Source organism: Sminthopsis crassicaudata, chromosome 3 (genome assembly GCF_048593235.1).
Source record: "Sminthopsis crassicaudata isolate SCR6 chromosome 3, ASM4859323v1, whole genome shotgun sequence".
Lineage (NCBI taxonomy): Eukaryota > Metazoa > Chordata > Mammalia > Dasyuromorphia > Dasyuridae > Sminthopsis > Sminthopsis crassicaudata.
In genome coordinates this window covers 81,277,307-81,298,284 of record NC_133619.1, presented here as the reverse complement: position 1 = coordinate 81,298,284, position 20,978 = coordinate 81,277,307, and the positions used below count along the sequence as shown (strand labels likewise).

Here is a 20,978-nt window from a genome sequence, read left to right as displayed (position 1 = left end):
AGTCATTTTCTGTTCCTTTTGCCAAGCAGCACAAAATGACATTGATGGCTTCTCTCCTCTGAGCTATGGTCCTGGAATAGTGAGGACACCAGCAGTGCCTGATCTTACCCTGTCAATTTTTGTTTGCCTCTAATCCTGGGGTAAGCACACAGTGGTTGCAGCTTGTGCTATGCCTTTACCCTCCTCCAGGCCCTGATGGTGAGTCCTCAGTCTACCCAAGGATCTAGTATGAACAGGAAGATATGGTATAGAGATAGGTTCTCTCACATATATATCTCATTAATACAGAATAGTAAACTTGCTTCTCTTTCATCTCAGGCTAGGGTGTAATACATACCGACAGCATTTTTACCTCTGACTTCTAGAGGTACCGTTTGTTGGATTCCTTTCTTTTCTTTCTTTTTTTTTTTTTTAATTAATTTTATAATTATAACATTTTTTGACAGTACATATGCATAGGTAATTTTTTTTACAACATTATCCCTTGTATTCCCTTCTGTTCCAAATTTTTCCCCTCCTTCCCTCCACCCCCTCCCCTAGATGGCAGGCATTCCCATGCATATTAAATATGTTATAGTATATTCTAGGTACAATATATATGTGTAGTACCAATTTTTTTTGTTGTTGTTGCAAAGGAAGAATTGGGTTTGGAAGGTAAAAATAACCTGGGGAGAAAAACAAAAAATGCTAACTCATTTCCCAGTGTTCCTTCTCTGGGTGTAGCTGATTCTGTCCATCATTGATCAATTGGATCTGAGTTAAATCTTCTCTTTGTTGAAGATATCCACTTCTATCAGAATATGTCTTCATATAGTATCATTGTTTCTTTCTTTTTTTTTTTTTTTTTTTTTTTTTTTTTTTGAGGCTGGGGTTAAGTGACTTGCCCAGGGTCACACAGCTAGGAAGTGTTAAGTGTCTGAGACCAGATTTGAACTCGGGTCCTCCTGAATTCAAGGCTGGTGCTCTATCCACTGCACCACCTAGCTGCCCCTAGTATCATTGTTGAAGTGTATAATGATCTCCTAGTTCTGCTTATTTCACTCAGCATCAGTTGATGTAAGTCTCTCCAAGCCTCTCTGTATTCATCCTGTTGGTCATTTCTTACAGAACAATAATATTCCATAGCCTTCATATACCATAATCTACCCAACCATTCTCCAATTGATGGACATCCATTCATTTTCTAGTTACTAGCCACTACAAAAAGGGCTGCCACAAACATTTTGGCACATATAGGTCCCTTTCCCTTCATTAGTATTTCTGGATTCTTTTCTTTTAAGACTTTTTGTGAACTCTTCCCTATTTTTCCCCTCTTATCTTCCCTCTGTTCCTTTATCTTTTCATTCCTTCCTCAGATTTCCTTTAGGAGTTCTCCCTCCACCCCCACCCTATATGAAATATTAAAATAGTTTATTGTTTGGGTTTTCAGGGTTTTTTTTTTCTTTTTTTTACCAGATTTCTCCTAATCAGTTTATTAAATGTTTTCACATTATGCATGTATTTGGGTTTTGTTTTTTGATGTGATGAATCAACTTTGATCAAATTTTTTTTTCCCATTGCAGACAGAGAGTGCATGGGCTGAAGAGTACTCAGAGAAGAAGAAAGGATCCCACAAGCGTTCAGCATCTTGGGGCAGCACAGACCAGCTTAAAGAGGTCAGGAATTCCTATATATAATTGTTTGAGTTAAAGCAATTTGCTTGAGCCAGTCTTACCCACAAAATTGTGCTATATGAGGATTTTCATGAACTTGAATAACTGAACAAAAGTCAGCTGATGTGATTTATTGAGCGGGAAGATGAGGTCATTACTCTGGTGATTCTCAGGGATAGTTTTTATTCAGATTTTGTTTTTGTTGATTCTAGCTTGTGTCTATTATATCACTGTAAATATCAATATTCTTATTTTAAAAAACAACTCAAAACATTCATATTTGTATTCACATCTCTGTGTTAATATTAATAATTTTTAGATTGAACTTCAGGGAATGCTGGCATATTCCAGACCCTGGTGTGTAATATGCCCTCCTGGCAGTTACAATTACTAGTTTGTCCTAGGCCCAACAGAGTACCTTTGACCACTGACCTTTGCAGTGTCAACGCTATCCGGCTCGCCTCCTCTGAGGCCTTCAAACATCTCTGGCCATGATCTCTTGAATCTATAGCTTAATAACCGGTAGCACGCTAAAAAACAGCCACGTGTAATCTTAAAAGTCTTTATTATACCTACTCACATAATGCCCTGACTTGTTGTTTCCCTAGTGAACACCTGGTCAGAAGACCCACGTGTTCACTACCAAAATCCTTACCTCTTTTGGCTACCCATCTTGGCTTGGCCACCCAGGCTAGGGAGCCAGGTTAAAGAGTGCCAGGTTAAAGAGAGTGACTGCTGTCTGCAGTGGGCTTATAAAGGGCCTGTGAGGTCACACACACAGCTAATAAGCGAGAGAGTCGTCACCCATTATGAAGCTATCTCAATATGGCCAAGATCCCACCCACAGGGCAGTCCTATATCCACAGAGATTACTTCCTGGGGCAGTCAATCTCCTGTTGCGCTGTGGCGCCGCCTATTTAAAGGGCCTTTACACTGGTGACCAAGTTAGTTTAGAAAATACTATTCATACAACTAAAATGGTAAATAAAATGATAATATCTTATTATGGGAACTGCTAACAGACTTGGTCTACATCTCATAGAGCCCTTCTCTTCCTTAAGTCTCAGCTCAAACACTATCTTCTGAATGAAGTCATTCCTGATCTCCCCAGAATGCTAGCACAGAATTATCACTATTTTCTGTGTTGAATTTCATTTGTCTAAATGGTTGCTAACAAGTTTAATCAGTTGTAATAGATTGTTAGTATTTGTAATAAGTCATTAAGAAGATCAGTATTATAAGACATCCATCACTTATTTCAGTCAAATGATTATTTTCATAATCACAAAATGGAAGAAAATAGTAATTGCCTATTAGTATTTTATTGTTGAATAGAGAAAATAGAGACTTTTAGAAATCATCACAGAATTAAGGTAGGTTAGATTTTTTAAAACTCATGAGAGAAACATCCTTGAGACAGGGCATCAGGTACCAAAGAAAAAATTTAAATTGCTGTCTTTTACAATTATGAAAGTGTAAAAAAAGTGATTGGATAATTTGCATGTATAAATAGTCCACAAATAAACTATGGGAAGAAGCAGAGTCTGTGTGACAACTCATGATCAAAAGTGTATATTGAATGCTGTGATCTTTAGAACTTGAGATTTCTAGAAACTAGTGTGAAGTTTGTCGATATTTCAAAACAGATATGTGACTTCATTGAAAGCAGAATTATCTCTAGTGATGTGATTCACACCCGACTATGGCTACCTATCCCAAGTGATTCTCATCTACTTTCTCCCACAGCCATATATATATTCTCCTGAGTGTATGTAGCCTGAAGCAGATTAAAATGTAATTACGAAATATATAAGAAACATATATAACATTACATTTTAAAAGTAAGCCAATATGTGACCCACAGGGATCCTTATTATACATTTTAGTTTGTTGGTTCAAATTACACTGCAGATTTTTACTAGCTTAGTGACAATGGAAAGTAATAATTATTGAACTTCAAGCTTTATAATGCTTTTAATATATTTGATCAAGTCACTGAATATTTCTAAGCCTCACTTTTCTCATTTGTAAAATGAAGGATTTGCATTTGATGACTTGTATAGTCTCTTCCAGTTCTAAATCTATGATCCTGTGGCATAATTGGAAGTTCTGAATTAGTTCCATTTTCGCCTTAATTAGTTCAGTTTCACCTTTCATTCACTAAATGGAAGCAGAAGATAAAAATATGTAAGCCATTAAAATGAAAGAATAATTGATGAATTCTCTATCAATAGACAAATCAGTTAAAGGAATTGGAAGAGATAGTTTGTGTATCTAACAACAATTAGAAATAGATTTCATGGGACAATTGTTAATCTCCTTTTGCATTGCTTATACTGAGTTTTTGCAAAAGAGACCATCATGAAAATGTCAGCCTATGTTGTGGTAGAGAAAAAGGTTTAGAGAAATTATATGAAGAGATAAATAAGATCTACCAAGTTAGCTTAATTTTTGATAGTGATACCTGTTCAAAATTGGATGTGTAGAGCATAGCAAAATATTTGCTAGAAAATGTGGTTCATGAACAATAATGAAAGAAATCAAAGGCTTGTACTATATCGAAGCCTTGTGCTTATAAATCCATTCTTGAGTTGTCCATCTATTTATTATTAGATAATCAGCTTAGAGTGAAGATCAATATTAATAAAGACTAGAAATAAGAGAAATGAGAAGATAGGGTGTGCAATGAAAAACTTCAATCTGACACATTTTAGCAAGATATTAAGAGGGGAAAAATGTATGAATGGAAATAGACATTTCCAGTGATAATTTCCTAAATTTTAAAAGACATAAAAATCAATTGAAAGATGAAAAAAGCCTTAAAGATACTTTAAAATCAGCTTACATTTGATCTTCTATCCAAATAGAGAATGCAAACCAGTGGCAACACAAGTTTAGAATTCTTTTAGCAAAGATTGATTGGAAGATCATAAGCAATATCATCTCAAAAAGGAGTAGTATAACCAATTGAAAGAAAACTTTTAATTTCATTCTGAGGGATGTTAAAGGATGACATTGAGAACATTAGTAAAGATTTTTATAGCAAACTTTTTATCATTGAGGATAATGGAACTTAATTCCATTTGAATAATAAAATCACCATCCTACACTCATATCAAGGCCTGCTTCTTGAGGAATTGTAACTGGAACTTATCAAAATGAAGGAACAAGTGACTGAATGATATTATTACATACAGGAAATCTACTGGAAATGACAATTTTGAGGGCATTGAAAAATTCTTTAAGGCGTAAGAAATAAAGGTGTTATTGCAGTAGTCTAAAAATCTCAATTTATCACCAAAAAAGAATATGATTATTTATTAATATTCATCAACCTACATATATAGTTCCTATCTATACAACGTTTCTATATGACAAATCTGCATGATGATTATTAGGATTTTATAACAAGGAATTATTGAGAACATTGATAAAATAGTCCCAAATCATTACTCTGATGTAGACAGGCTTTTGCAAATAATAGCATCCAGAGAGTATATCTTTACAATAGTAAATTAGTAAAAAGTGGGGAAGAAAAGAAAAATATTAAATCTTTATTCTTGTAAATATGTGGTTGATTTATTCTTGATTGAGTATTCTTCATTAAGATTTGACTAGATTGCTTTTGGAAATTTGCAAAATTATTTCAATTACTTCAATTTTACCCTGGAACAAATTCATTATCCTATTGAAAATACTGTATGGTATATTGGATTACCTGCCTTCTAGGGGAGGAGGATGGGGGTAAGGAGGGGGAAATTTGGAACACAAGTTTTTGTAAAAGTTAGTGTTGAAAAATTACCCATGCATATGTTTTGTAAATAAAAAGTTTTAATTAAAAAAAGAAAGAAAGAAAATATTGTATGGTTTTAAGTCACGGGTCTCTTGTCACCAGAGAGCAGTATGGAGGCCTGGTTAGTTCCATGCCTGAAATGATCTCCTTTATCCACTTCACCAGCTGACTTCCCAGTTTCCTTTATGTCCCTATTAAAATCCTACCTTCCCAGGATACCTTTCTCAACTCTTCTTAATTTCAGTGTTTTTCTATTTATCCTGTCTGTAGCTTGCTAAGTGTTTCCCAGATCTTGTAAGTTTGAGGGCAGGAACTATCTTTTTGTATCCCTAGTGCTCAGCCTAGTGTTTGGCACATAGTAGGGGCTTTATAAGTGTATATTTAAAGTGAAGTGACAAAATACTGTTGGGGGTCAAGATAATACCAGGACATGTTCTAAGCAGGAGAAAGCCATCCATATCTGGTTAACCCATAAGAATTCAGAGAAAACAGATTTTCCCAAGAGGCCCTTAGACAAAAAAAGGAAGATTCTCATTCTGTTGCTGAATGGCAAAAATGGGAGTTGTATGATTATATACCAGGTATTGAGCCAGAATTTCTCTGATTAGACTGTCATACATAGCAAGGATGGAGAATGGACTTTTTTGTTTGTTTGTTTAGAGCCTTCTAGCATGTGCCTTTTCTGTCTTCTGACTCTGCTTATCCCTTCTTCCATCATGTCTTGATTATTGTAATAAGAATTGCTGGATCTGCCTGCCTCAAGTTCAGCTTCTATTCAACCACTAATGTGGTTTTCCTAAGGTACAGGTCTGAACTTGTTCTGACATTCAAAGCTCTTCCGAATTTAGCTCCCTCCTGCCTTTCCAGTCTTCCTACACGTGGATACTTTGATCCATTTCCATTAGCCTCCTGGCTGTCCCCTAAACAAGACTTTCCATCTCTTGCCTTCAGGTGTTTTCTCTGGCTGTCCCACATGCTTGGAATGTTCTCTGTCCTCATCTGTGCCTCCTGGCTTCTTTTAAACCCCAGCTAATAGCCTATCTTCTACAGGAAGCCTTTTGCTATCTTTCCTATTTCTAGTACCTTCGTTCTGTTAATTATTCCCCATTTATTCTGTACATAGTTTGTTTGTATATGTCTTATGAGTTCCTTTAGGGCAGGTTTATTTTTCCCTTCTTTTTGTATCTCCAGGACTTAGCACAGCACTTCATACCTCACTGAGGGGGGAAAAAATGCTCTTCACCCTGACTTCCCTTCTATTCCACATCTCAAAATGCCTTGACATTATGCCCTAGTTGTTCTTTTCTTCAGTCTTGGGGGGGTACAGGATAGGGAGAGACCAACTCAGATTGTAGCCTTGATTCTAAGACCTAAATGGCTCCCTTAGGAAGTTGTCCCCACAGTCTTTCTCCCCTCCTTTCTCATTTTTAATTTCTGTTTCTCACTTTACTTATTCCATGCTCCCTACCAACATACCTCAGTTTGTCCTCTCCATTCTCTGATCTCATTCACTTTTCAGTTTGGCTTATGGCTTTGTCACTGAACTGAAGTTGGCTCTCTCTAAAATCACTTTTAACTATGAATATGTGAATCTTTCTTAGTCCTTGGCCTAACTATTCACTAGTATCGGATCTTATTAATTACTATCTCTTTGATTCTGCCTCCTCTGAGTATTTGGAAACACTACACTGCCTCACTGCCTATCTGTTCAACCACTCTGTTTTCTTTTCTGGATCTGCATTTATAGTCCGCCCCTTCCATGGGGATTGCCCAGGGCTCTACTAAGTAAGTCCACTTCCATTCTTAATTTCCATTCTTATTTTATGATGTTATTAGTTCTATGAGCTCAATTAACATCCCTATGCAGTTAATCTCCCAATTTCCCCCACCCCCCCACCCCCAGCTTCATAGTTCTGGTCATTAAATGCCTACTAAAATGTTGTGAATTAAGATGCTTTGTAAGTGTTTAAAACTCAATATGTACAAAATAATTCATTATCTTTGCCCTTGCTTCTAGACTTCCTTATTTCATCCTAGGGTACCACTATCCTTTCAGTCCAAAACCTTGGACTTATTTTTGATTCCTAATATTTTCTTGTGTCCTTGCTTGCTAAGTCTTGTCAATTTTCTTACCACATCTCTTTCTCTGTTCTCACATGAATACCAAGTTCTGGACTTGATCACCTTGGCCTGGACTGCTACATCAGTAATTTCCTAATTGTTGTGCAAGTCTCAAACTCCTTTCTCTTTTGTTCTCCACAGAGCTACAAAATGATATTCTTAAAATCACATCTCGTAGCACTCCTTGGTTCAAGAAATTGATATGGTTTTTATTACCAATAGTGCCATATTTTACCTTTAGGAACAAACACAAATTCCTCCAGTTGGCATTTAAAGCACTTCACAACCTGTCTTCTGTCTACCTTTCCTTGGTTTCTTGTGCTTTACTCCTCTTCACACTGGGTTCATTGATGCCAGCCACACTTGGTATCTCATTCCATCCTTCATGCTTATGCAGTTTCTCATTCCTGCCTGGAATACCCTCCCTCTTTGTTCATTTTTCTTGTGTAATCTAATTTCTTTCAAACATCAGATTTAATGCCTTTTTTCTTTCATTTATTTTTCTCTTTTACTTGAATTATTATTCAACTTCTTAGTGCATTTTTTTTAAACAGTAGAATATTTTTCCTCCTATAAAAAACACTCATTCTTAATACTCATCCAAAAATTTTTTTAGTTCCAAATTCTCTCCCTCTGTCTCCTCTCCTCTACATGAGATAGTAAATAATTTAAGTATAGGTTATACATGTATAAACATGTAAAGCACAGACTCCTTCACCCTCAAAAAACCACCATTAAAAAAAATGAAAAATTGTATACTTTCATCAGACTCATTTGATGTGATCATTCAGACTTCTTGCATTTCTTAATATAATTTTATTCAATATATATTTTAATATTTTTACTTAAAGTTTTGAATTTCAAATTCTATTCCTTTCTCCTTTTCCCCTTCCCTGAGACAATTCACAATCAGATATAGATTATACATGTGAAGTTATACAAAACATAGCTATTTTAGTCAGTTTGTAAAAGAAGACTCAAGTAAAAGGAAAAAAATGAAAAGGAAAAAAGTTAAAAAAAATAGCATGCTCAGTTTCTATTCAATCAGTATCAGTTCTTTCTCTGCAGGCAGATAATATTTTATTATTAGTCCTTTGGGATTGTCTTGGATCATTTTATTGCTGAGAATAGCTAAGTTTATATTTCCATATGCTTTTCTTTCTAGAACTTAGTTTGAAAAGGGGAGGATTACTTCTATCATTATCTAATGCTAGATGTTAAGCTATTTGGCTTGTTGATTGATTATTTACTAAAGTGTTAGAAGTTGTTCATATTACCATTAATAAGAAATATCCATAAATAATAAATAATTTATACTCTGGCATAGATCATTTAACAGTTTTCTTTTTACTTTAGGTTTTACATTTTGCATTGTTTTTGTGGTTGTAAACTAAAGAACTACAAAGTAATAAACATTCAAATAAAATAATGCATAAATATAGTGTGTTCTTATGTAGTATATATCAATTCTTAAACCTACCACCGTTCCCCCCCCCCAAAAAAAAAAAGGTTAAATAATAGAGACTAGAGTGCACTAATTTAGAAATGGGAAGTTTTTCCCAGTTATATGAATATTGGCAATTCACTACATTTCTCTGACCCTCAGTATCTTAATTTATTATAAGAATTATTAACTTGGGATCTCCCATCCTCCATGAGGACCAGGAATCGATTGGGAAGAGGGAACATCACTGTGAATTTGGATTGGGGGAGGTAAGGGGAAAGAGAAACAACAGTATATATTTTTTAAAAAATACATTTAAAACATCATGTAACAGTATTTTGTAGGCTTCACCAGACTGCCAAAGGGACCCATGCCATCTGTGGGTGCTTGTGTATGAGGGAGAAGGGTATATGTTTAGAATCTCTAATCTTCAAAATGAGGATAATAGTACTTCGCAGGTAGTTGGGAGTCTCAAAAGAGAGCCTATATTTTGCAGATTTTAAAGCTCTCTATAACTCTGTATTGATTAGTCTTTACCCTTTTTTAATTAGTTGTGTGATAGTGAGGATGTGGTCCAGTATAAAAGAAATCATTTGTGAATGCTTACCTTTTCCTTTCTCATTTTCATCAGATATCCTCTCTGGGTGTGCAGACCAGGGTCATTGTCATAAAAGTCTTTTTTTGGAGATGAGAATCACATGTGATTTGGCAGTTGCTAGTGGGCTAAACAGTGTGCTAGGGGCTGAGGTACATTCACAAAAAGGGAATAGGAATAGTTTCTTACATGCAAGGAGTTTTCCTTTGGGAGAAAAGTGCCCCCTTTTTCAATGAGGGCAGTTCTTCAAAGACATGAAAGTGGAACTGTTGAGTCATATGGGAGGAACAGAGAGATCAGTATATTGTTTTCTGTTTAATATATTAATTATATTCAGTTGTAACTTGTTAATTTTCCCATTATCTCTCTTTAAAAAAAATTCAGAGCATCAGAAACTTAATTTTAACTTGGCTGCTAATTTATCAAAGTTTAATCACAGAAAAATAAAGAACTATATAGTTAAAGCCTAAAAAAAATTAAAACTAGCTTAGTTTTCAAATTTAAGTAATAATTGACTGTATGGCTAGGCAAAAACAACATTGATTTTATTCAAAATGGCAAAAGACTTATTCAAATTCCAGATGTTTACAAAAAGCACAACTAATAACTTCACTGCTGTGTTAGATGAAGATATAAAAACAAGCCTTTCAAAATATTTGAAAAGGAATTGTTTCTGCTGATAGAGATGGGTCCTTTGGATTGAAAATAAAACAAAATTTGTACATACATGAAAATAATGTGTGTATTTTGAAGAGAAATAAGTTAATAATTGTTTAGTGTATGAATTATCTATCAGTTAATGATTTGATTGGTCACAAATGTTAAAAATGTCATTGCTGTACAGTAGGTTTTACTTTTTCTAAGCATCAGTCAATTCATCTATGTGAGCTATTCCTCTTGTCAGTACACATTTTAATCTTTTTGCTCCACAGGTGGTCTGTTAGTGTTGCTTTGGCCGAAGTGTACTTTGTGCATTGGGTAGCTATGAAGGTCCTGGCTAGCTCCTCTGAAAGGCTCAGAATAAGTCTTTGTCAGGATAAGCCAAAGTCTTTGTCCCACGTTGGGCGCCAAAATGTAAAGTTCTTGAATTGTGAGGGTCTGGTCGTCTGCTCAGTTATAATCCTTCTCTAGGAGAAGATCTGTAAAATCTTTTCCTCTGTGCACAGGTTTCTTGGCAGCTCTGAATCTCCTCCAGCTCTTGTCCTTCCCCAAATCAGACTGGTCTCCTTTCAGCCTGCCTGGTGTCACAACTCTATCTAAGAGTAGATTCTTCCAGGCACAATGCTGCCCTTCTTTTATCCTCCCAGAGAATAGGCATGTGAGAACTCAATGGGGCATGGGGAAATACTTCCACCAATGAACTTGCTTAGAATTCCTAAGGTGCAAACTCCCTTTATTAAAGGCCCGAACCAAAGATCTGAGGCAGAGAACTGTCAAGTCAACCTGAGTTCTCATCTTTTCACTGTCCAAACAACCTGAGTTCTTACCTTGTCACTGTCCAGACAACCTGAGTTCTCACCTTGTCACTGTCCAGACAACCCGAGTTCTCACCTTGTAATCCTAACAGGTAGCCTGGTGATGAGCTTGGTTAGGTTTTGCTTGCCTTTGCTAAGGTTATCCTTGGCAGCTACCATCTCCATGCATGTACAAAGCTTTTCTCATCCTCCTGGCTGCCACTCTTCTCCCATCCAATTTTCTCTATGTCTGTTTAGTGCCTATTTTGTGTCTCCTGAATGTACAGAACTGGCTCCTACTAGATACTTAGAATACAGAGTGTTCCAAAAATTTTAGAGTTAATGTTATAGTTGAAAACTGCACTAAGACTTTTAGGTAATGCTGTATATGTAGGATATTTCTTCTGATAAAATGTTGTTTCCTTGAAGACAAGGACTGTTTGACTTTCATTTTTATGTACTTAAAGAAATGCTCTTTTATTCCTTCATTTAATAATTTTTAGTAATTTATTTGATAGATGAATACTTGATAACAGACATGCAAACCCATCATCAGATCAAAATCTTTCTAGTTCAGGGTGGAACCTACCGTTATGTTATGTTTAATTGGTACTGGAATCCATCAGCACTAAAATATTTATATCAGTCCTGATTGTGGTAGCAAAGAACTGAAAACCTAATGTGGTACCACCACCTGGGAAAAATTAAACAAATGATGACTATGAATGTATGTAGAATACTATTGTACTATAAAAAGCAACCAAAGGCAGTTGGGTGGCCTAGTGAACAGAGCATAAGCCCCAGAGTTAGCAGGACCTGAGTTCAAATCCAGCCTCAGACACTTAACACTTAATTAACTTAACAAATTATTTAACTCTGATTGTGTTGCCAAAAAAAAAAAAAAAAAAAAAAAAAAAAGGAATCAAAAAAGAAATCGTTTCCAGAGACACACGGGGAGAATTTTATACTATAATTTAGAATGAAGTAAGCAGAATTAGGAAAACATGTTATAGTATCAACAACATTGTAAAGACAACTTTGAAAGACTACAAAAATGTGTCCAATTAATTTCCAATCACACTTTTAGCAGATCAATAGATAATGTTTCCAATTTCATGACAGGGATGATGTACCCAAGAGGGAGAATGAGAAATACATCTTTAAGATTTTATATGGAAGACTTTGTTTTTGTTTTCATTTTTCAGTGGAGTGGGAAAGAAAATAAATGAACATTAATTAAAAAGACAAATCTATCACTATCTTCCTCCACAGTTAAGGGTCACAGTAAAGTTTAGTGAGGAAAAGTATTTTTGTGTTATAAATGTTTAAATTTTTTGTTTGAGATTAAATGTTGAGATTTTGTGAATTTAATTTTGGGTTCAAATAAATATACCATGTCCAAGGAGTGACTAAATGGTTTTATGTATTTTCAGGCAGTTGGAAAAATATTCTAAAATGATGCCTTTTATCTTCCCCCTTAGATTGCAAAACTGCGCCAGCAGTTACAAAGAAGTAAACACAGCAGTAGGCATCATCGGGATAAAGACCGGCAGTCTCCATTCCATGGCAACCATGCAGCCATTAACCAGTGTCAGGTATGTCATCTGCTGCAACTTGTGGAAGGGGTGAATGTCACTGCAATTTGTTCTTTGACAGGTGATTATTTTGGGGGGAATCAAATTACAGTATGTGCTTGAAAGGTGATTTGAGAGTAACTGCATAAACTGCTTCAAAAAGAAATGTTACTTGAGTTGTAAAAGAAAATTTATGTGTCATACTTGAGAACCTCCCATCGTGGAGGAACCTGCAAATCTCTCCCAGTTTGGTTTCCCATCATTTATTTTGTCTGAAGTGAAAATAACTAATAATTGTAAGAGTTAAAATTGAATAGCTTCATTTTTAGTGTGCCTTTAAAATGAGGGGCCCGGTACCCATTTTAACTAAGATACTGACAAATGTAGAGAGCACAACTCTTCTAAAACATCTTATAAAAAATTCATTACTGAAGGTTAAAGAATATGATTGCTTATATGTATATATTACCTTAGGGGGTCGAAATACTTTATATGTGCTTGCCTTCCTTGATTCTCTGAAAAGTCCTGGGAGAAAGATAGTTCAGGTCTTATTCCCAATTACAAATGAAGAAAATGAGGCTTCATGAGATTGAGAGAACTTAGTTCAATAAAAAGAAAAATTTAGATATTTTATTATTGTGCTTTTGTTCATTGTGGTATACTATATACTAAAAACACAGCAAATTGTTTTAAAAAGAAAGAATTTGTACATTTGTAGGTATTTTTAAATTTTATGCAGAAGGATTCAATAAACTTTGTCATATGACTGATTTTAAATTTATAACCTTGGGGCATAATCATAATTGACCTCAAGTCCCCTGGGACTTTGTTCTAGGATACCAACATTTAGAAAGTACAGAGATTTAAAATAATCATTTTTTAAAATGATACAGTTTAAGACTTGGTTACATTTATGTTCTAGCAATATCTTGCCCCTAAAATTGGTTAGTACAGCTCCTTGGCGGTGGAGGTTAATTAACCTCCATGGAACTTGGTTTCCTCATCTGTAAAATGAAAAGGCTGGACTTAGGGCTTCTGAATTAGGTTCATTATAATTCTGTACCTGTTATCCTATGATCTTAGTAAGAGTAAGGAAAACAAGAGCTGATGCTTTTCTTTCTTTCTCCTTCCTCCTTAATGATGGTGTCCCAAAGAAGCTATACCCTTTGGGAGTACCAGTTGTGATTCCCATGTTTCATTAGCGTGCTGGATTCTTGGCATGGTCCTTAGAGACATAGTCTTGGAAACACAAAGGCTGAGCTAATTTCTAGCCTCTGGCTAGCACCCACTGCTGGGCATCCTTGGGTAATCGCTTAACTTCTCAACCTCCAGACATCTTTCCAATATGATGCAGATTTGTGCTGGGAGGCATTTCCTTACCCTAACCAGTAAAGATGCAAGTCTGGTCCTTATCTTTGCCTCTTTTTATTTGGATTATGACCCCTGTGCAAAATCGCTAGTTAGGATTCTGGCCAAATGAGAGGTAGAAAGACAAGTTACTTTAGTCTTTAGAGAACATTTTTTAAAATGCTTTAAAGTTTAGCAAAAATAGTACTGCATATGGGTGATGTCTAAAATAAAGATAATATACAAAATGATTTCCTTTGCTAGAATAGTGTAACAAGAAGATAAATGTTTTATTTTTAATTAAAGTTGTACAAATATAGATTCTTAGGAGTTCACATAATAAGATTTAGGTGATATTTGTATTGATTGTATTACATGACAGTTGTATTAGGGAATATATTGGTGAAAAGTGAAACTTCTGGAATTTCCTTTTATTTTTATTTTGTTTATTTTATATAATCCCTGAACACCCTGATAGATTGGTTGTTGCCTTTTAAAACAGACCTCCAAAAGCATTTCGTTTTGGGACTCATAACATATTTTTATTCTACATTATATTTATCAATTTGTGGTGGTTTCTTATTCCTCTGATACAGTAGTCTCCAATGTTTTTGACTGTATAACTCTATCAGTAAAAACTTTCTGAGCAAATAGACTCCTTCCCTACCACTGTCTTCCATGTATATATTTGTTCTTTTACAAAATTATTATATAGAGCCTACCTTTTGAAAGCCTTCTGCTGTGGCCAAAGTCAGGGGGTGGATATTCCATAGTAGAAGATATGTTATAAGTACCCTGAGAGTGAGGCCAAAAGATAATTGGAAACTTGTATAGCCGTGGTGGAATGTTAGGGAATAATGGTTAAAAGGTAAGAGTGATTGTGTTGGGAAAAAGCCCAAGGAAGAGTGGGATTTATCTTGCTAGCATCTGATTGGTTAATCTAACTCATCTCTTAGTGTCATGCCCCATTCTCCCAAGGAGGCCTGGCTCTCTAGGACTGCTTCACTAACATGCTGTAATAAATTCCTGGAGGTTGAAGATGAGAGTAGATAATACACTGGACTTGAAGTCAATAAAGATATGAGTTTGAATCCAGCCCCAGGCTCTTATTCTGTGACCTGAGCAAGTTATTTAACCCCTCTTAACCTCTATATCTGCCCTAGTAAAATGAGATATTCAGCACCAGGCTCCTGTGAGGCTGAAATAAAAGAGTATGAAATGTACCTTGCAAACCTTAAATGTGTTCTATGCATGCTGGTTCATATTGCCATCTAAAATTGTTACCATCTAAACTTGATATTTTATCACTTATGAAGCCTATTACTCTTTTTTTTTTTTTTAACATTTATTTAAAATTTCTCTGTTCCTTAACACACATACTATTTCTGTATAGAAAGTATGTAGTACTGAGAAATAGTTGTAAAGCTTTTCAACTCTGAAAAAAAGCATTTCCATGTGCATACACATAACACAAAAAAAGATTAATTATGAAACTATGAATTTCTTTTTCATACTGTTTACATTAAATGAAAATCAATTATTAACAAACACTGCACATCATTTTCAAAACTACACTGCTTTTCTGTGCTTCCTTCTGAGTTTTTAAATATTGTTTTAAAATTTTAAGTTACAGATTTTTCTTTCTTCCTAAGCAGTTTGATATAGTTTATACAATATGCAATCATGCAAAACATATATCCACTATAGTCATGTTGTAAAAGAACATTACAGATCCCTCCCCTTCAAAAAAAAAAAAAAAAACCACAAATTTTTTTTTGTTTTTTAAGTTATGCTTTGATCTATGTTCAAATTCTATCGGTACTTTCTCTGAACATTCTCCAATTTATAGGTACCCCCTCAAATTCCTAATTTTTGCCTCCTCAAAAAGAGCTATAAGTATTTTGCAGATCCTTGAAAGCTATTTTGCTTAGGACTAATCCCTCCCTTAATCTCCTTTCCCCTCACCCATTCTCCCCCTTCTCTCCTATTTCCTTGTTAAATGAAATGTATTTCTATACCAGACTCTCTATTATGTATTTTTCCTCCTTTTGATCAATTCAGATGAAAGTGAGGTTCAAATGTCAGCCATTCCAGGAACTTAAAGACCTGGAGGGGAAAGGGGTGTGTGCATGTGTGTTTGTACATGCGCACAAGCATGTGCATACGCTATGTTCAAGTGGGGGAATACATTCATCTACACAAAAACAGAAATGAAAGTGGGGAATTAAAAGTCTGCAGGATCCTGGAATAATACATTATCATTCATTACCTCACCCTGCTGCTTATATAATTGTCTACCTGCATATTCTAATTATTTGAGATAATTTCCCTTACCTTTCTTTCCTTCCTCACCCCTACACTATATACTACTTCTCTCTTTCCATTCTTTTAAAAAAAGATCTTTATAACATAACAGAACCACTCCTAAGCTATGTCTAATTGGACTCCTTTGATGAACTCTGGTGATGATAGGGTTCAGAGAGGATTTGTGTATTATTTCCTCATATACACAGTTTTTAAGTTTTTTTAAAGTTTTTTTTCCCATTTTTCATTCATGCTTACCATTTTAAAGGTTTTTTTTCCTCCTGTGTTTATACTTTTAAAACTTTCTTGCGTCTCAGGTCTTTTCATCAGGAATGCTTGCTCGATGTGTCTATTTTGTTAAAGATCCCTTTCTCCCTATAATTTTATATTGTTTTGCTGGCTAAGTTATTTTTGACTGAAAGCTCCCATGTACTGCCTTCTGAAGTAACATGTTTTCATCAACTTTTTGCTCCTTTATTGTGGTGGCTGTTAAATTGTTTATCATTCTGACTGTGGCTTCTCAGTGCTTGAATTTATTCATTCTGGCTGCTTGCAATTCTTTTCTTTGACTGGAAAGTTCTTATTTTGTTATTCGTGTTCTCCGGAGTTCTGATTTTGTGAGTTTTTTTCAGGAGATAATTTTTGCATTTTTTCTCTTTTGTACATTGTCTTCTAGTTACAAGAGGTCTGGACAGTTTTCTCTTAATATTTCAGTCATGACATTCAATATGCCAATGATTATTAGATTTTTTTTCTTTTCTATTTTCCAGGTTGGTTGTTTTTGCTATGAGATACTTCATATTTTCTATTTCTCAGCTTTTTGCCTTTGTTTTAATATTTTTTGTTGTCTTATTAAAATAGTTGGTTTTTATTTGGTACATTCTAATTTTGAAGAAGTTTGTTACTTGGGCAAGATTTTGTTACCTCAGTTTGTTACTTGGGTAAGATTTTGTTACCTCAGTTTGTTACTTGGGCAAGATTTTGTTACCTCAAGTGCAAATCTATTAATTCCTTTTTCAATTATTTTTTCTGTAGCTATCATTTCTTTTTCAGTTTTTTTTCCTCTAGTGCTCTCATTTAATTTAGAAAAACCTTTCAAAACTTTTTTCTTAACTTTTTCCTCTGTTTCCCTCAGAAATTCTAATTGAACTTTTATTCTCAAACTGTTTTTCTTTAAGGCTTTGCTCATGGATAATTTGGAGTAATTTTTTCCTTCTAAGTTTGTCTTGAGCATTCCTATCACCACAAAAGCTTTTTAAGGTCAGATCAATGATTAGGGCTGGACTTTTTGCACTTCCAGAGGAATATCTAGGCTGGTCTTGTTTGTGTTATTCTCCTGAAGGTAATGAATGATAATGTATTATTCCAGGATCCTATAGACTTTTAATTCCCCACTTTCATTTCTGTTTTTGTGTAGATGAATGTATTCCCCCACTTGAGCATGCCATGTGCACACACATGCACATGCACACACACACACACACACACACACACACACACACATGTGCACACACCCCTTCCCCTCCAGGTCTTTAAGTTCCTGACCTGTATATAGATTTGTACAAGAGTGAACTGCTCCCAGATCTATCCCTATCAGCCCGTTGGAATGCTCTGTTGGTTCCTCTTTAGGTTGGACTGGCTACTGGATGTGAGAGTCTTCTCTGAATCTGGGATCTGAGCCATGCTGCTGTTGCTGTTGCTGCTGCTGCTGCTCCTGCTGCCACCTTATGACCTTCCTTCTTGTTTAGCCCCCAGCCTGAACCTTTCCTTACCCAGGAATACCTGGGTTCAGGTGCCCTTCTGTTATCCTGGACATGGCTCAGCACTAGGTAGCGGGGAAATAAGTTGTCATTTACCACCTGTCCTCATCGAAGTGACCTGATATGGGTCTTAGGATTTTTTGGCATAGGTCTGGCCCCTTCTTGAGCCCTACCCCATGCCCAGCGACCACAGACCTTTTCCCCTCTGCCAAGTTGGGCTGGACAAATGTTGCGTTGTGAGTTTTGTGAGTGGAGGTGAATTGGGGTTAAGTGACTTGCCCAGGATCACACAGTTAAAATGTGTCTGAGGCTGGATTTGAACTTAGTTCTCCTGATTTCAGGGTCGGGGCTCTATCCACTGTGCCACCTCATTATCCACACTCCACATGGTGACTCTTTCCTGAATGGCCTCATCAGATTTGGTTTAGTGCATATTCCAGATCTGTTTGGAAAAGTTTGTAGTTAGGTGCTCACCTCCACAAGTTCCTACTACTCCATCATTTTAAAAGTCCTATTCTTAATAATGTTTAATGTTATTATATTCCATGTTATTTTGATATAATTTTAAGTTTAGCCCTAAAAATGTATATATGTGTGTGTGTGTGTGTGTGTGTGTAGCCAGATACCGAAGCCAGCTCCAGTAAGCTAAATTTGACATAGTGGTTATCCAGATTTACAAAAGTATTGGTGAAAACAGATTAAAATTTTGAAATGTTAGTGTGTATGTGCATGCTCCTCAGCTACCCCTTATTCCCTCCTCCCCCAGGCTGGTTGTTAAACATCTAACAATTTACTCTCCTGTGGTTCTGTAAACATTGTTTGAGCTTTGGGATTAAATCATCACCAAATTGTAGGCCTGGTTATTGAAGGCTGAGAATTATAGCTAGTTATAACTATAATTAATTAATTAATATAATTAATTAAATGAGACATTTACATAGCACAATTTCTTTTTAACCTTATAATGTCCTTGCCCCTACTTATTATATCTTTATGACATTCTTCTTGTCCTCATCACCATCATGACAGTTAATCTGAAAATATAATTGCATAAATGTTTTAATGGATTGTCTATGTGTAGGGATTCTAGCCAATTCCTACTTTTGATCTTGGAGGAGTACCATTTCAATGACGTTTAAAAAGTCAGATGAGGAAGTTATGCCAGGTATAGGTAACATGATTTCAGAGCGAAGCAGAAAATAATGGTCTGTAAACAGGAGACATTGAATGGTGCAGTTTCACTAAAGCACTGAGAGATGGAGGAGAGTAACATGAAATCAGACTGGAAAGGTAGGGTAGCTACAAATTGACAATAATAGGAAAAAGGGTTTGAATTTACAAAGCAATAAGGAGGCATGAAGGGGTTTGAAGGAAAGATATGGCTCTGCATAAATAAATCTGACACCCATGTGAACATAGATGCATGATGCAAGAAATCCTTTTAAGCTCTCTTACATGGTGACCAGCCCCTAAGTTTACTCTAGTGTCTCCTTTCCCCATCATTCTAAATAAATTAATTGTATTGTACTTTTAATTTTTAGCATGAATGACTCCATTTTGGAAAATATTTGACTTTTTTCTTATTTTGTCAACTAATATCCTCAGCGTGTTATAACATGTCCTGAATGGAAAATTTTTATAGCTTGGAAAGTCAGCTTTAGAGAGTTGTTAGCATTCTTTTGGCTGATTTTTGTGAGTATCAATAAATTCTGAAATGTTTTCCTGTACCTTAGGTAATCTTCTCTCCTTTAATGTTCTTACAGTTGTCCCCTTCCCTATGCCTTTCCTGTATGTACAATTGGTCTGGTTCAGCCATCTTTCCATCTTTGTTATCTTTAGTTCCATTTTTGCTAACTCTATAATCACATCTGGAACTATGATGTTATAGTACTATTGTAGCAAGTTCTTCACAGTGAAAAATTTGTTATTAAAAATTCTTTTTGTATCTTTTGCATTTTTCTTCCATTTGATAGCTTTTTATTTTCATTCTTAAATACTGTTGGGATAAGTTCAGTTAATGGGTCTCTTGCTTTTTACTTGAATTTGTTTTTTTGTTTTAATTTTTTAAAAACAATTTTTATTATAGCTTTTTATCTACAAGATATATGCATGGTAATTTTTCAGCATTGACCCTTGCAAAACCTTCTGTTCCAATTTTTCCCCTCTTTCCCCCAACCCCCTCCCCTAAATTGCAGGTAGACAATACATGTTAAATATGTTAAACTATATGTTAAATACAATATATGTATACATATCCATACAGTTATTTTGCAGCACAAGAACAATCAGACTTAGAAATAAGGCAAAGTTAACGTGAGAAGAAAATTAAAAATGCAGGTGAACAAAAACAGAAAGAGTGAAAATGCTATGTTGTTGTTTTGAATTTGTTTTTAATAGTCCAATTTTTTTCTGCTTTATGAAGCAGAAGTGTTCATTCTTTTGTCATCCTTTTAATTAAGATTTAATAAATGCTTATATATTCTAAGCTGGTGTTGTCTTTAACTGTCATTTCTATTTATTTGGTAAATCTTCATATATTTCCTAATGAAGATGCTTTTCCCTCTTTCTTCCTTATTAGGGCAGTTGACTTACATTGATTTAACTTAAGATATTGTTATTTCTACCATATATTACTGAGCTTCTTTATTAGTCACTGATTTAAATAGGTCAGGTTTATTTAATTCTGATCTTTGGTTCAAGAAATTATGATTCCCATATGTCTATTAAAGTATAATCAATTTTTTAAAATGTTATTTATTGCTAACCATGCCCAATGCCTACTGAATCTTTATTTTTCCCTACTGACATTTCCAATGAAGAAAGTAGTCAGGTTGTGGAAGTATGAGACATCTGTATAATCTCCTTGTTTTTGACATTTTTTACTGTTTACTTCTGACAAATATTTTCTGATAATTTATCAGTCATCCTCAACTT

At 35.1% G+C, this 20,978-nt stretch overlaps 1 protein-coding gene across 2 annotated transcripts in view; it reads left to right on the top strand.

Annotated features, from left to right (window-relative positions):
- Window positions 1-20,978, top strand: part of FAM117B (family with sequence similarity 117 member B) — a 98,074-nt gene that overhangs the window by 47,170 nt on the left and 29,926 nt on the right. For both annotated transcript variants that reach the window (XM_074299013.1, XM_074299011.1), the window contains exons 3-4: window positions 1,563-1,655; window positions 12,541-12,654. In XM_074299013.1, coding sequence (XP_074155114.1) covers window positions 1,563-1,655; window positions 12,541-12,654 — 207 coding nt within the window. The remainder of the gene's footprint in view (window positions 1-1,562; window positions 1,656-12,540; window positions 12,655-20,978) is intronic.